This window comes from Hypanus sabinus, chromosome 1 (genome assembly GCF_030144855.1).
Source record: "Hypanus sabinus isolate sHypSab1 chromosome 1, sHypSab1.hap1, whole genome shotgun sequence".
NCBI lineage: Eukaryota > Metazoa > Chordata > Chondrichthyes > Myliobatiformes > Dasyatidae > Hypanus > Hypanus sabinus.
In genome coordinates, this window is record NC_082706.1 from 181,415,223 (window position 1) to 181,431,198 (window position 15,976).

At 41.7% G+C, this 15,976-nt stretch overlaps 1 protein-coding gene across 2 annotated transcripts in view; it reads right to left on the reverse strand.

Moving 5' to 3' along the window:
• Positions 1–15,976, reverse strand: part of eya1 (EYA transcriptional coactivator and phosphatase 1) — a 186,772-nt gene that overhangs the window by 152,780 nt on the left and 18,016 nt on the right. For both annotated transcript variants that reach the window (XM_059982790.1, XM_059982788.1), the window contains exon 5: positions 12,736–12,807. In XM_059982790.1, coding sequence (XP_059838773.1) covers positions 12,736–12,807 — 72 coding nt within the window. The remainder of the gene's footprint in view (positions 1–12,735; positions 12,808–15,976) is intronic.

Genomic DNA, 15,976 nt, shown 5'->3' on the forward strand with positions numbered 1-15,976 from the left:
GCGACCATTCTACAGCAAGTTTGGCTTGCTTTTTTAAAAATTGCTTAGATACTGCAATTAACTTCAGTATCACTACAGCATAGACGAAGCAATTAATTTATAATAACTGAAGTAAGTAGATTTACAAGGATGTTGCCTGGATTGGGGAGCATGCCTTATGAGAATGGGTTGAGTGAACTCAGCCATTTTACCTTGGAGCGACGGAGTATGAGAGGTGATCTGATAGAGGTGTATAAGATGATGAGATGATCATGTGGATAGTCAGAGGCTTTTTCCCAGGGCTGAAATGGCTAGCACGAGAGGGCACAGTTTTAAGGTATTTGGAAGTAGGTATAGAGGAGATGTCAGGGGTAAGTGTTTTTTAAAAGCGCAGAAAGTGGTAAGTGCGTGGAATGGGCTGCTGGCGGATACAATAGGGTCTTTTCAGAGACTCCTGGACAGGTACATGGAGCTTAGAACAATAGAGGGCTGTGGGTAACCCTAGGAAATTTCTAAGGTAAGGACGTGTTCGGCACAGCTTTGTGGGCCAAAGGGCCTGTATTGCGTTGTAGGCTATCTATGTTTCTATGAGGAACTCTATGATATAAGAGGGCGTGACATCTGCAGGGAGCACATTGTGGCAAATTTCAAGTGTGCAGCACATATCTTTAGCTCATTAAACCAAATGAAGGTTATTTTTACCTCCATTTTAGGAGATAATCTGCCAAACAGGTTGCTGGCTGTTGCAGAACCTGCTTGGTTTTCCCTGAAATGGATGAAAAAGGGAATCAGATGGTGTCAGCAAGAAAGACAAATTTGACCCCAATGCACAGAAAAACATGAAGTACATTCCCACAATGTGCTGCACAATACTGTATTTGCGAACATGGAGCGGAGAGAGAGCTTGTAGATCTAGTGGGAGTAAAAGATGTTGGGAATAGTGTGAGTAGAGCACTGCCCGGGGGGTGGGGGGTGTTGTGGGACAGGTGGCAGAGTAGGAATGACAAGGACAGGAGGTGGTGTGGGTGCAGACACACCCAGCCTTGAGACACCAGGCAGGATATTTCATTCCAACCTATTGGTTTATTGATCATAACAAAATGTCTCTGGTGCTCCCTGCTCCCTCCCCTCTCCCTTCCCTTTTTGCCAACCATGATTCCATTCCCCTTCCCCTTCCCACTCTCAGTCCACAATGAGACCAATATCAGAATCAGATTTATCATCACTCACTTATGTCATGAAATTTGTTTATTTTTGCAGCAGCAGTACAGTACAATACATAAAATTACTACAGTACTATGCAAAAGTCTTAGGCACCATCACAACTGTATATATGCATGTCTGTACATAGTCTAACCAAGGTGGAACATACAAGGTAAATGGTAGGACACTGAGGAGTGCAGTAGAACAGAGGGATCTGGGAGTACAGATATATAATTCCCTAAAAGTGGCGTCACAGGTAGATAGGGTCATAAAGAGAGCTTTTGGTACATAGGCCTTTATAAATCAAAGTATTGAGTATAAGAGTTGGAATGTAATGGTGAGGTTGTATAAGACATTGGTGAGACTGAATTTGGAGTATTGCGTGCAGTTTTGGTCACCTAATTACAGGAAGGATATTAATAAGGTTGAAAGAGTGCACAGAAGGTTTACAAGGATGTTGCCAGGACTTGAGAAACTGAGTTACAGAGAAAGGTTGAATAGGTTAGGACTTCATTCCCTGGAGTGTAGGAGAATGGGAGATTTGATAGAGGTGTATATAATTATGGGTATAGATAGAGCGAATGCAAGCAGGTTTTTTCCACTGAGGCCAAGGGAAAAAAAACAGAGGTCATGGGTTAAGGGTGAAGAGGGAAAAGTTTAAAGGGAAAATTGGGGGGGGCTTCTTTACGCGGAGAGTGGTGGGAATGTGGAATGAGCTGCCAGATGAAGTGGTGAATGCGGACTCATTTTTGACATTTAAGAAAAACTTGGACAGGTATATGGATGAGAGGGGTTTGGAGGGATATGGCCCAGGTGCAGGTCAGTGGGACTAGGCAGAAAAATGGTTCTGCACAGCCAAGAAGGGCCAAAAGGCCTGTTTCTGTGCTGTAATGTTCTATGGTTCTATGGTTCTATAGACTCCACAGCTGCCTGTGGCAAAGAGTTCCACAGATACACCACTCTCTGGCTAAAGAAATTCCTCCATATCTTCATTCTAAAAGGATGTCCCTCTATTCTGTGTCCTCTGGTCTTAGACTCTCCTGCCATAGGAAACATCCTCCCCACATCCACTCTATCTTACACCATTTGATAGATTTCAATGAGGTCACCCCTCATTCTTCTGAATTCTAGAATACAAGCCGAGAGCCATCAATCACTCTTCAAATAACAAGCGATTCAATCCTGGAATCATTTTCATGACCTCTGAACCCTCTCCACTTTTAGTACATCCTTTCCAAGATAAGAGGACCAAATCTGCTCAGAATACGCCAAGTGAGGCCTCACCAATGCTTTATAAAATCTCAACATTACTTCCTTGCTTCTATTATATTCCTCTTGAAATGAATGTTAACATTGCATTTGCCTTCTTCATCACAGACTCAACCTGCAAATCAACCTTTAGAGAATCCTGCACAAGGATTCCCAAGTCCCAAAATCCTGCACATCATTTTTTTTGTATTTCCTCTACATTTTGAAAATAGTCAACATTTTCATTTTTCTACCAAAGTGCATGAAATGGTATTCCATCTGCCATTTCTTTGCCCATTCTTCTTACCTGTCTAAGGACTTCTATAGCCATTCTACTCCCTCAAAATGACCTGCCCCTCCACCTACCTTCATATTGTCTGCAAACTTTGCAACAAAGTCACCAATTCCATCATCCAAATCATTGACATACAAGGTAAAAAGAATCGGTCCCAACCCAGACCCCTGAGGAACACCACTAGTCACCGACAGCCAGTCAGAAAAGGCTCCCTTTATTTCTACTCTTTGCCTCCTACCAATCAGCCACTGTTTTATCCATGCTAGTATCTTTCCTGTATTAAGCTTGTTAAAGTGCCACACATAAGGCTGTTACGCAGCCTCGCGTGTGGCACTTTGTCAAAGGCCTTCTGAAAATCCAAGTACACAACATCCACTGATTCTCCTTTGTCCATCCTGCTTGTTAACTCTTGAAAGAATTCCACCAGATTTGTCAGGCAAGATTTTCCATTCAGGAAACCATGCTGACTACAGCCTATTTTATCATGTGCCTCCAAGTATCCTGACACCTTCTCCTGAATAATCAACTCCAACATCTTCCCAACCACTGAGGTGTGACTAACTAACATATAGTTTCCTTTCTTCTACCTCTCTCCCTTTTTGGACTGACATTTGCAATTTTCCAGTCTTCATGAACCATTTGAGAATCTAGTGATTCTTGAAAGATCATTACTAATGCCACCATGATCTCTTCAGCCACCTCTTTCAGAACACAGTGGTGTTCACCATCTAGTCCAGGTGACATCAGATCTTTCAGTTTCCCAAGAAGTAATAAATATCTCTAATTATTTGATATTGGACAACAGTTAAAGGTCTTTGACAGCAATGAGTTATCAAATACCTTCAGGGTGGGTGGAGTCTTAGGATCTGCTGGCTGAGGTCTAGTTTCCACTTACTCCACTTTGCTGCAGAACTAAAATGCTGTCTACAAGAAGGGTCAGAGCCGTCTCTACTTGCTGAGGAGACTGAGGTCCTTTAACATCTGCTGGACAATGCTGAGGATGTTTTACAAGGCTGTGGTGGCCAGTGCTATCATGTTTGGTGTTATGTCCTGGGGCAGCAGGCTGAGGGTAGCAGACACCAACAGAATCAACAAACTCATTCGTAAGGCCAGTGATGTTGTGGGGGTGGAACTGGACTCTCTGACGGTGGTGTCTGAAAAGAGGATGCTGTCCAAGTTGCATGCCATCTTGGACAATGACTCCCATCCATTCCTAATGTTCTGGTTAGGCACAGGAGTACATTCAGCCAGAGACTCATTCCACTGAGATGTAACACTGAGCAGCATAGGAAGTCATTCCTACCTGAGGCCATCAAACTTTACAACTCCTCCCTCAGTGTCAGATACCCTGAGCCAATAGGCTGGTCCTGGACTTATTTCCACTTGGCATGATTAACTTATTATTATTTAATTATTTATGGTTTTCTATTGCTATATTTCTTCACTATTCTTGGTTGGTGCAGCTGTAACGAAACCCAATTTCCCTCAGGATCAATGAAGTATGTCTGTCTGCAAAAGGCAAATGTGGCTGCAGAAACGGGTGTGGCAAGTTCAGGCAACAGGCCTGATCAGGCATATCCCACCAAATGACAGAAGGATAGAAACAGAATTCATTGAAATGCAGTGCATATCGGACTTGTGGTCACGCAAATGCAGACTAATTTGTCTTAAAAAAAAATCGAAGCTGGCAAAAAATAAAAGCAAATGCTAAATACAAACACATTCTCTTCTCCAGCAAGCCAACCCCCTGCCAGGCTCTCCTCAGCCTAGGCCTGATCCCATACATCTCTACAATTTTCCACATTTCCCCTTTATCATCAGAATTTGATCCTGTTTCTATTAAACTCCTGACATCATCAATAGGAGCTTTCCTTGGTTTTGACCCACAAGTTATGTTTAAAAGTCTCATGGAAGGTAGAAAAGTGTGGAGGTCAAAACGTCAAAGCATTCTCATTATTAGGCAGCATCTACCAAAATACATACAGGTGAGGTTTGCTCTATGGGGAGGGGATGTGGGACTGCATTCCTGGATAACAGGAGGTTTCTTAATTTTCTATAAAGCAAAGCTGCGTCATCAATGCACACAATAAGAAAGGCAAATTGGAAATAATGGGTTAATTTCACACACACACACACACACACACACACACACACACACACACACACTTTCTAACCTAAACAGCGCTATCATGGGAGTCACTTGCACGCGGAATTAAAGTTGTTTACTTTTTACAACAGGATAACGGGTCCTTCTGGCCCAGTGAGGCTGGGTTACCCATTTGCACTCAGGAGACCAATTTACTTACTAACCTGTACATTTTGGGAATGGGGAGGAAACCAGTGTTCCGAAAGAAAACCCACATAGTTACAGTGAGAATGTAGAAACACTTACAGACAGCAGCAAGAATTGAACCCACGTCTACAGCGCTATAAAGCAATTACACTAACTGCTATGCTACTGTGCTGCCCCCAAGTAATGCTACAATCATGCATTTTCAAAACTAATGGCTAAGGTTTTTCAGAAATTCATGGGCATGATCTCTTTATGTTGACAACAATCAAGGCTTTGGTTACATTCTCAATCAGAATCAGAATCAAGTTTATTATCACTGGCGTGTGACGCGAAATTTGTTAACTTAGCAGCAGCAGTTCAATGCAATACATAATCTTGCAGAGAGAAAAAATAAATAAAATGAAACAATAATAATAAATAAACAAGCAAATCAATTACATATATTGAATAGATTTTTAAGAAATGTTTAAAAATTAGAAATACTGCATATTAAAAAAAAAGTGAGGTAGTGTCCAAAGCTTCAATGTCCATTTAGGAATCAGATGACAGGGGGGAAGAAGCTGTCCCTGAATCGCTGAGTGTGTGCCTTCAGGCTTCTGTATCTCCTACCTGATGGTAACAGTGAGAAAAGGACATGCCCTGGGTGCTGGAGGTCCTTAATAATGAACGCTGTCTTTCTGAGACACCACTCCCTAAAGGTGTCCTGGATACTTTGTAGCTAGTGCCCAAGATGTAGCCAACTAGATTTACCACCTTCTGCAGCTTCTTCCGGTCCTGTGCAGTAGCCCCTCCATACCAGACAGTGATGCAGCCTGACAGAATGCTCTCCACGGTACAACTATAGAAGTTTTTGAGTATATTTGTGGATATGCCAAATCTCTTCAAACTCCTAAAAAATATAGCTGCTGTCTTGCCTCCTTTATAACTACATCGATATGTTGAGACCAGGTTAAATCCTCAGAGATCCTGACACCCAGGAACTTGAAGCTGCTCACTCTCTCCACTGCTGATCCCTCTATGAGAATTAGTATTCAACATAGAAATGTGCTTGCCATGTAGTGATGATATAAGATATTAGAACAAAGTTTCAGATTTTGTTGGTGGTGAGACATGAAATTCCTTTTAATAAAATGTTGCACCTCACCAACTTGTCAAATATTGTGGCCATGTAATTGTTGGATCTTTAGTGATGTAGCTTAGAAAGTAACATTCTTAAAGCCTGGAGGAACTCCGCAGGCCAGGCAGCATCAATGGAAAAAAAAAGAGCATTTTGGGCCAAGGCCCTGTCTGGCCTGCTGAGATCCTCCAACATTTTGTGTGTGTTGCTTTGGATTTCCAGCATCTGAGAACTTCCTGGTGTTTGTTTTCATAAAGCCTTCCAGCCTTCATATATTCTGAGAGCAGCAATTGTGTTGGGTATGATAAGTTAATCACAGTGCTTCCCAATAATGATCCTTAAAGAAAGCACTTAATTGAATTCATGATCCTTTGAAATCTTCCTGAGCACAACCCTCTGCTGAAGTAATCACTATAGTGCCTTTCATTCACTCAGAATCATTGGGACTTACCAGCTACTCGGAGCAATGAATCTATTTTTAATTAAGAATTGTCATTTTTTCTGTTCGACCTTGTTACTGTTGCAGCAGTTCACTGAAGAGTCTCCTGTCAGTTGGCACAAACCAGTCAATGCCAATGGTCAACTTTGTGCAAAGGTTTGAAAATGATTTCATTGAAGTCCATAGTTAAGGTTTGTTGAAGCCACAGTTGAAGTGCAGAGCATGCTTCAGATGGTAATCTCTCATCATGGAATGACTGCAACTCAACACCAATTACAGCGATCTGAGAATGGCCTGTCATTTGCCCACATTAAATCCTCGTCTCCGTGCCCATGAAATGGAATCCTTGCGAATCTCAACAAATTCAATTGGCTGACAGCACATCTAATGACCTCATATTGCCAACCTCTGCCAGAACCCTGTTCCACTGGTATCTGTCGTACCTATTCCTCCACTTCCTCCCGCGGAAGTAAGGAAGATGATTCCCTGATGGCAAGTTGTGCATGAGGCAGTAGGTGTAAGTAAATACCCTCGGGAAGCTATTGAAGGGTTAACTTGTAGCTGTACAACCCTGGAACTCCTGGGAAAATCACTGTATGAGAGCTGCAGTGCAGATCGGAGTCAGGAGCCAATAGGTAGTGGTGACAGGGCTGTCCCAAAAAAAAAATTGCAGCTAAAATACTCCACCCCAAAACTCCACTGTGTGGATGGTCAGTTGAAATATTGGAGACAATGTATACTGACCAAGATACATGACAACGACTGTGGTTATTGTTCTCATTGTTAACAAGGAATTAGTTGATCAGTGGTTGGTTGGGGAAGGGTAACAGCCTCACAAGTTCTTAATGAGGGTTTGAATCAATTCTGGCAGAAATTATCACGCTCTGAACCTTGAGTTGCCTCAAATAAGTGGATGTCCCAATTAACCAATAGTCCAGTTAACTGAAATCCACTACAAACAAATAAAAAGTGCAAGGGGGCATATATACATGGTCATTACATTCAGCAGTATGAACTCTTAATAAAATACAAACAAACAAGGCACCATTGCCACTCTTGTGGGTTTCGGAGGTGAGACCCTGTCCAATATTGAATAGGGAATGCTGCTGACTGGCACAGGACAATGTGCTGAAGCTCAGTGCAGCCAATGCTAACACTCTGTGGAGAAACACACCTTCGCTATTGAACATGGAGGGGTGGGTGGAGTTGGGTAGGGAAGCCCCTCAAACCAGGAGTTTAGTAAAAGGTTGATCATCACTCTTCTAGGATGCCCTGTGTAGCTCAATCAGCAACATTCATAGAAAAGTTAGAGGTATTGTGAAGAAGTGGTGGCACACTCACCCAAGTTGACTGCTTGACGACACAAGTATAGCAGCAAACTACAACGTTGCCAGCAGCATCAGTGAGTTAGTCAGTTAAAAGCACAGCTGCAGTAAATTGATTGCAAAGATAAGATGGTTTTCTTTGAATGGCCAATGATCTTTCAAAATCAGATAAACTTTGCCCAAATTTACCTGGCGACAGTCCAAATGAATTCTTCTGGACAGATGCAACTAATGTTGTCTGCACCAAATATCTGCAGCTGCTTTAACATACACTGTAACCACAAATGCTGGGTCAAATTTCACAATTCTCAGAGTCTGAGCATGTTTTTGTGATTGATTACTCAGAATCAATATTCAGTCACATAATGCTTAGAAACAGAGCACGGTGTGATCCAATTTTTTGACAATCACTTTGGTCATATTCCCAGCACATATCAACCATTTACATTAAATGTTCTGCTCCCATCCTCACCGCATCTCTATTCTTCCCTGCAATCATCGCCAGAAGTCATTTGTTGGTGAGGCAGCAAGAGGCTTAAAATTAATTCGGGGCCTTTCAGATCTTTTCAGCGGGTTGCAATCATAATGATCTCTTAGGTACTTGGGAGGGACCAACACAAGAAGTGAGGTGTAAACAGAGCGGCCATTGTTGGAGTGGATAGTGTTAGAGGGGCCAGGCTTTGCCTGAAAGGGCTTGGGCAAGAGCTGGGACAAGCTAGAACTTAACCTTGAGAAGTTATATGTATATCAAGTGTTAGGCAGGATGGTAGTGAAGGCACTGAAATGCTCTTCCTGGGAGGTGTACGCATTCAAGGTACCTAGGGGTCTTCCTAATGACTACATTTGCAGGAAGTGCATCCAACCTCAGCTCCTGACTGACAAAGTCTAGGAACTGGAGCTGGATGTACTCTAGGACCATGCAAGAGGCTGAGAACTCATTAATGAGACACTTACTGAGGTGATCACACCCAAAGTCAGGCCTCAGAGAGTAGATGGGTGACCACTAGGCGAAGTAAGAGGAATAAACAGTCAGTGTAGGGTTCCCCTGTGTCCATTCCCCTCAGAAACAAGTGTACCCATTTACATACTGCTGGAAGGGGTATCAGGGCACAGCAGCAGCAGCCAGCATAGTGGCAGTGTGTTTGGTAATGTCAAGCAGAGCAACAGTCAGGGGGAGGGACAGGAGATTCTGTGGCCATGAAAGAGATGCCAGGATGATGGTTGCCTCCCATGTTCAGGGTATGTCAGAGCTGCTGCACCAGATTCTCTCGAGGAAGGATAAGAGGCAGAGGTCATGGTGCACATTGGCACAAATGACATGGGTAGAAAGGAGGATGAAGACCTGTGTGCTGGGTATAGGGAGTTAGAGAAGAGGCTGAAGAACAGGACCTCCAGGGTAGTAATACCTAGATCATTCTCAGTACCTTGTGCTACCCAGGGCTGAAATAGGATGATAGTACAGATGAATGAGTGGCTGAGGGACTGGTGTAGAGGTTTCAGATTTTTGGACCACTGAGATCTCTTCTGTGGAAGGTATGATCACTACTAAAAGGACCGTTTACACCTAAACCCGAGAGGGAACCAATATCCTTGCAAGCAGGTTTGCTAGAGCTGTTAGGGAGAGTTTAAAGTAATTGGCAGGGGGATGGGAACAGGAGTGATGTAAGTATATGCAAGTTGGTATACAAGTCGATGCAGTGTGCAGTGAGACTTTGAGGAAGGACAGGAGGGTGATAGGGCAAAATTGCAGTCAGTGGGATGAGTTAATGTGTAACATGGGGACAAAAATCGAAAAGGGTGATGAATACAGGTCTGAAGGTATTATATTTGAATGCATGCAGTATACCGAAAGCAAGAGATGATATTTTAGCACAGTTAGAGTTCGGAAGGTATTTCGTTGTGGGTATCACTGAATTGTGCCTGAAAGATCATAGTTGGAAGCTTAACATCCAAGGATACACATTGTATCAAAAGGACAGGTAGGGAGGAAGAGGGAGTGGGGTGGCTCTGTTGGTAAAAAAATGAAATCAAATTCCTAAAAAGAAGTGACACAGGATTGGAAGATGTAGAATTCTTGTAGGTAGAGTTAAGAACCTGCAAGGGTAAAAAGTACCCTGATGGGAGTTTCGTATAGGCCTCCAAACAGTAGCCAGGATGTGGGATGTAAATTACAATGGGAAATAGAAAAGGCTTGTAAAAAGGGCAATGTTACAAAAGTCATGGAGGACTTTAACATGCAAGTAGATTGGGGAATCAGGTTGGTGTGGGATCCCAAGAGATGAAATAACTGGCAGGATAGATAAAGGACAGTCAGTGGATGCTTACTTGGATTTTCAGAAGGCCTTTGACAAGGTGCCGCACATGAGACTGTTTAACAAGTGTCCATGGTATTACAGGAAAGGTACTAGATTGGATAGAAGATTGGCTGACTAACAGGAGGCAAAGTTTGGGTATAAAGGCTGCCTTTTCTGTTTGGCTGTTGGTGACTAGTGGTGTTCCACAGGGGTTGATATTGAGCCTGCTTCTTTTTCCATTATATGTCAATGATTTGAATGACAGAATTGATGGCTTTGTAGCCAAGTTTGCAGACAATGCAAAGAAAGATGGAGGAGCAGGTAGTGTTGAGGATGTAGGGAGACTGCAGAAGGACATAGATGGATTGGGGGAATGGTCAAAGAAGTGACAGATGGAACATAGTTTCAGGAATTGTATGGTCTTGCACTTTGGAAGAAGGAATAAAAACTTAGGATATTTTCTAAATGGGGAAAATATTCAAACATCAGAACTGCAAAAGTACTTGAGAATTCTTGTGCAGGATTCCCTAAAAGTTAACTTTCAGAGTGAGTTAGCGGTAAGGAAAGCAAATGCAATGTTAACATTCATTTTGAGAGGACTTGAATACAAGAGCAAGGATGTAACGCTGAGGCTTTATAATTAGTTAGTTAGACTGCACTTGGAGTATTGTGAGAAGTTTAGGCCCCTTATCTAGGAAAAGATGTACTGGCAGAGGAGAGTGTCCAGAGGGGATTCACAATGATGATCTTCGGAATAAAAGGGTTAACCTTTGATGGCTCTGGGCCTATACTCACGAGAGGTTAGAAGAATGAGAGGGGGGATCCCATTGAAATTTATGGAATATTGAAAGGCCGAGATAAAGCAAAAGTGGAGAGAATGTTTCCTATAGTCGATGAGTCTAGAATCAGAGGGCACAGCCTCAGAATACAGGGACTTCCATTTAGAAGAGAGATTAGGAGGAATTCAATTAGTGAGAGCATGGTGAACCTGTGGAATTCATTGCTACAGATGGCTGTGGAGGCTAAATCAGTGAGTAATTTAAAACAGAGGTTAATAGGTTCTTGATTAGTCAGGATGCCAAAGGATGAAAGCAGGAGAATGGGCTTGAGGGAGATAGTAAATCAGCCAGTATGGAATGGCAGAGCAGATTCGATAGGCTGAATAGCTTAATTCTATGTTTCCTGGTCTTCCACTAACCACTTTCTAAATTTGCAGAATCGGCAGGTTTGTGTTAGTTCCACCAGTCTTTAACTCACCACCATTATAAACACAAAAGGGTATGTTTGACGGCACTTTAAGTGCATTACACCTTTACAACTGTAGAGTTATAGACACAGCTCAGCACTTCACAGAAGCTGGCCTCCTCACCACAGACTCTGTTATATCTTCTCATTGTCTCCATAAAGCAGCCAACTTAAATCAAAGGCCTCGCCTAGCCTGGACAGTCTTCAACCTCCTCCCATCAGGCATACCATACAAAAGCCTGAGAGCATATAACATCAACTCAAAGGATGCTTCTATCCCATTGCTGTAAGACTATGAACAGTCTCCTTCTACAACAAGATGGACTCCAGACCACACGATCTATTTCATTATAACCTTACATTTTATTGCCTGCCTGCACTGCATGTTTTCTGTATTCATAACACTATATTCTGCATTCTGTAATAGCTTTTCCCATCAATGCACTGTCGTGATGAAATGGCCTGTATGGGTGAAATACAAGGCAATGTTTCTCAATGCACCTCAGCAGTGTGATAATAAAAAATCAATTCACCAATATTGTACTTCAGTAATACACAAAATGCTGGAGGAACTCAGCAAGTCAGGCTGCATTGCTGCTCTTCTCTCTGTTTCCGCAGCAGTCTCAACCTTACCCTCAAACTCGCTGACAAGAGAGATGCTGTTGTAGTCTGATGGACTGATCTCATCGAGGCCAGAGAGCAGGTCTCAGACACCTCCTCTTTCTTACCCCTTGAACAGGACCCTACTAAGGAGCATCAGGCCATTGTCACCCATGACATCATCAACGCCATCACCTTTGGAAATCTCCCATCCACTAACACCGAATTCCAGTGCACAGTGCCCTGTCTGCACTTCTATTCTTTGATGCTGCCTATTCTTTTGTCCTTCTTCAGAACATCTTCTCAAGGTATGTGATATGGGGAATTAAAGCCTAATACTGTGATTTTAAATGTATATTTAACGCATTATTAACGTAAAACACATGGAGCTTCTTCGTGAATTTAAGTCATACTTCTACCTTGTGCTTGCAAGCCATTTCTTTGTTTAAAGGTAACAAAGTAAAGCAATGCTTGTAATTGCATACAATTGTTCCAGAGCAGATAAAGAAAACCTAGTTAAAAGTACAACATGAAGCAGGATTACCAATGTCACAAAAATCTTTTTCTTCTCAATAGCAATTCACGAGTAGAATTTCATCAAGGGCTGGATTAGGGAGATGAAACTGATAAATTCTATCCTTCATCTGCATTGGCTTTTCTTAATTATATGGACGAAGTGACATTTTGTCACTCATACCTGAGAAACCGTCTAAAGACTCCTCCGCTGCTGTTGTAGCAATGCCACTACTGCTCATTGGTTCCGTTTTGACTGCAAAACATAAACAGGAATATTAAACCATTTTAATAAATTAAAATTAGATTTGATATTGTGTAGCATTAAATATACACATAAAACAAAATATTAAGCTTTAGTTCCCATATCACACATGTAAAGAATTACTTATAAAGACATCTGAAAGAGGGACGAAAGAGCAGACAGCAGAACCGGCAGATAGGGCACTGTGCACTACAATTTGTACATTTTTTCCATTTGATTCTGCATTTAGAACGTTTTAAAAATTAATTGACTCAATACTTGAAGTCTTAGCTTTACTTCATCCCTTATACTTCTGGTTTTTTGAAGTTTACAATTTCTGGTAATGACAATGCATGTTACATTTCCAAAAGCTGGAAGCTTTCTAACTGAGAAATGCACTTCATATTTAAAATTCAGAAGGGCTTTCCTCAAGATCACGTCAAGATCTGCTGGTTAAGTGCACTAGCATGAAGTTGAATGCTTAGCTCTGTGACCAACTAACGAGTGAAAACGGGGCAGTAGCCAGTTACAAGAAAAAAAATCATATTCCTACTTTTTCAAGAATCTGCCACTGGCTAACTAACAAATCAATCTGTGTAAGGGAGTGTAAATTAGAATCTCATGTGTTTTCAAAGATCCTGAATGCCACCTTATAACATAGCCCAGCTTGACAGGCACCAGATCTAACTCATATAAACACATAGCTCTCTAAAACCACATGGAAGGACTCCTTACTCTCTATAAACAAGATGCATCCCAATTCATTTCTGGTATTTCTTAAGTTATTTGACTCAAGGTAGGAAAGAATGATGATTGTACAGTTGCCCTCATCTTGTTTACTATTGATACAACAAAATGGAGCGCTTTGGGGAGAGTGATGGACAGTGAAACCTATGGGAGCTTTCTTGCATATAGCCATTGTGGACATTAAGGCCAAATGTGATTCTGGTATGAAATGATCTTCCAAGGCTCACATAAAAGCACCAGAGAATTCCCAGAACTATGCTGCCAGAACGCGAGTTATTGCTCCCAGACACCAGAGCAATAACAGAACAATAGATGTCCCAACATTACTTTCTGTAAATTTAATGGACACATTGCTGAATTCTGCTCTTGCAGTAGACTCTTGGAACCTACTGGGGCTCCACGATAGCAGAGCAGTTAGCACGATGTTATTAGAGCTCAGGGTGTCGGAACTGGGAATCCAACTCCGTCATCCTCTGTAGGGAGTCTCCATAATTCTGCCTCGTGGAATACATAGGTTTTCTCTGAGCCCTCCAGTTTCCTCCCACAGTTCATACTAAGAAGGTTAACTGATTTTTGTAAATTGTCACATGATTAAGTTAGGGTTAATAATCGGGGTTATCGGGTGCCGCAGCTTTCCACGCTAAATAAATAAAACAACGTTCAGAAGATCACTTCTCTTCTTGTGTCCACTCCAGAAGCTGGTGTATGAACTATGGACTTGATGGATTAGTTCACATCTATCACTAAGCCAAGAATTCAAAGCCTATAAATCAAATGTTCATTTACTTTAATTCAAAGATCTTAATAAATAATAACTTAAGAGCTCTATAGCTTCTTCCCTCAGGAATTGTGCTTAAATGCTTGTAAGAGCATCACCCTGTCCTCATTCTGCAGAAGATTATTTTTAAAATGATGGTTTTGTTCTACTCTTATGTGCTTACATCAAGTGAAATGAAGTCAAAAATAGAATGAGGTTTTATGGATTTCATTAATAAGGAAATTGATATATTTTGTGCATCAGAAGATACTCTAATGCCATTTAATGAACTGAGATGTTATGAGTCTCATCCTTTAATTTGATAAAAATAAAACTAGAGTCATAGGAAAGTACACCACAATAAAGAGGCCCTTCAGCCCATCTATTCCATGCCAAACCATTTAAACTGCCTACTCACATCAGCCTGCTCCAGGACCATAGCCTTACTATCCATGTACCTATCTAAACTTCTCTTAAACATTTAAAGTGAGCTTGCCAGCAGTTGTGCTAGGAGCCCATTCCACACTCCCATGGTCCATTTTTGTTTAAAATAAAACTGTTTTAAACAAAAAGTGATTTCTGCCTTGTAAGCTTAAATATTACATTTAAATGGCTCCACAGTTCATGCAGAAGAAAAAAAAATTGTTTTCCTTTGCACATAATGGCTCTGATTCTAGTGTTTCAGACAGCATTGTGAAATACTTACTCCTAACCAAAATTTCAGTAAGAGTTTTAATTCAATTGATGCTCAAAAGAAAAATCTAGACTGCATAACTTGCTAAAATACAAAAGGTAAAATTTTCATCAATCTGACTACCCACACTGAAGAAAAACAACATAATTTTTTTACTGGTAATTCCAGACACAATTCTAATCTAGAAATCTAATGTAAATTAGAGCCTGGAACAGTTTCTGCTAAAACAAAACACAGCACAGACCACTACATAACTTCTTGCCAAAAATATTAGATTTTTATCCGGTTTTTAATTAAAATCCGGACAAGGCCAAAATGCCAGCAGAAAACCACACCCAAAGGGCACTTCAGAGAGCACAAAAAATTAACTGGAATTGTGGTTTTGTTCCTGAGCCAGACCAACCTGCAGTCGTCTAGCAACCCCTCAACTAGGCTGAACATAGTGAAGATGTCACCTAAAGGGAAACTGTAAATAAGAGATTTAAGCAAGCCAACATTGATGTTGAAATATAGTAAGGAGATAGAGAGCCCAGTGACATACAACAACCTTTCTCCTCAATGTCAGCCAAACTAAAGAGCTGGTCATTGACTCCAGGAAGGGCCCAGTGCACATGGCCCCTTTTTCCTAGAAGTGAACTTCAACAATAGCCTTATCTTGGTACTGCTACACAGCTGCCACTGCCATGGCTCACCAGTACCTCCATGTCCTCAGGAGGCTAAAGAAATGTTCTTGTCCCCCCCTTTGACCCTCACCAATTTTTATGGATGCACCATAGAAAACAACATCTGACACATGGGAAATTTGCTATGGCAAATTCTCTGCCTCTGACCATAAGAAACCACAGAGAATTGTGGGTACAGCTCAACACATCAGAAGAAACTAGCCTTCCCATCACGGACTCTGTCTACACTTCTTGCCGCCTCGGTTATGCAGCCATCGCAATCAAAGACCAAACCCACCCTGGAAGTTCTCTCCTCTTCCC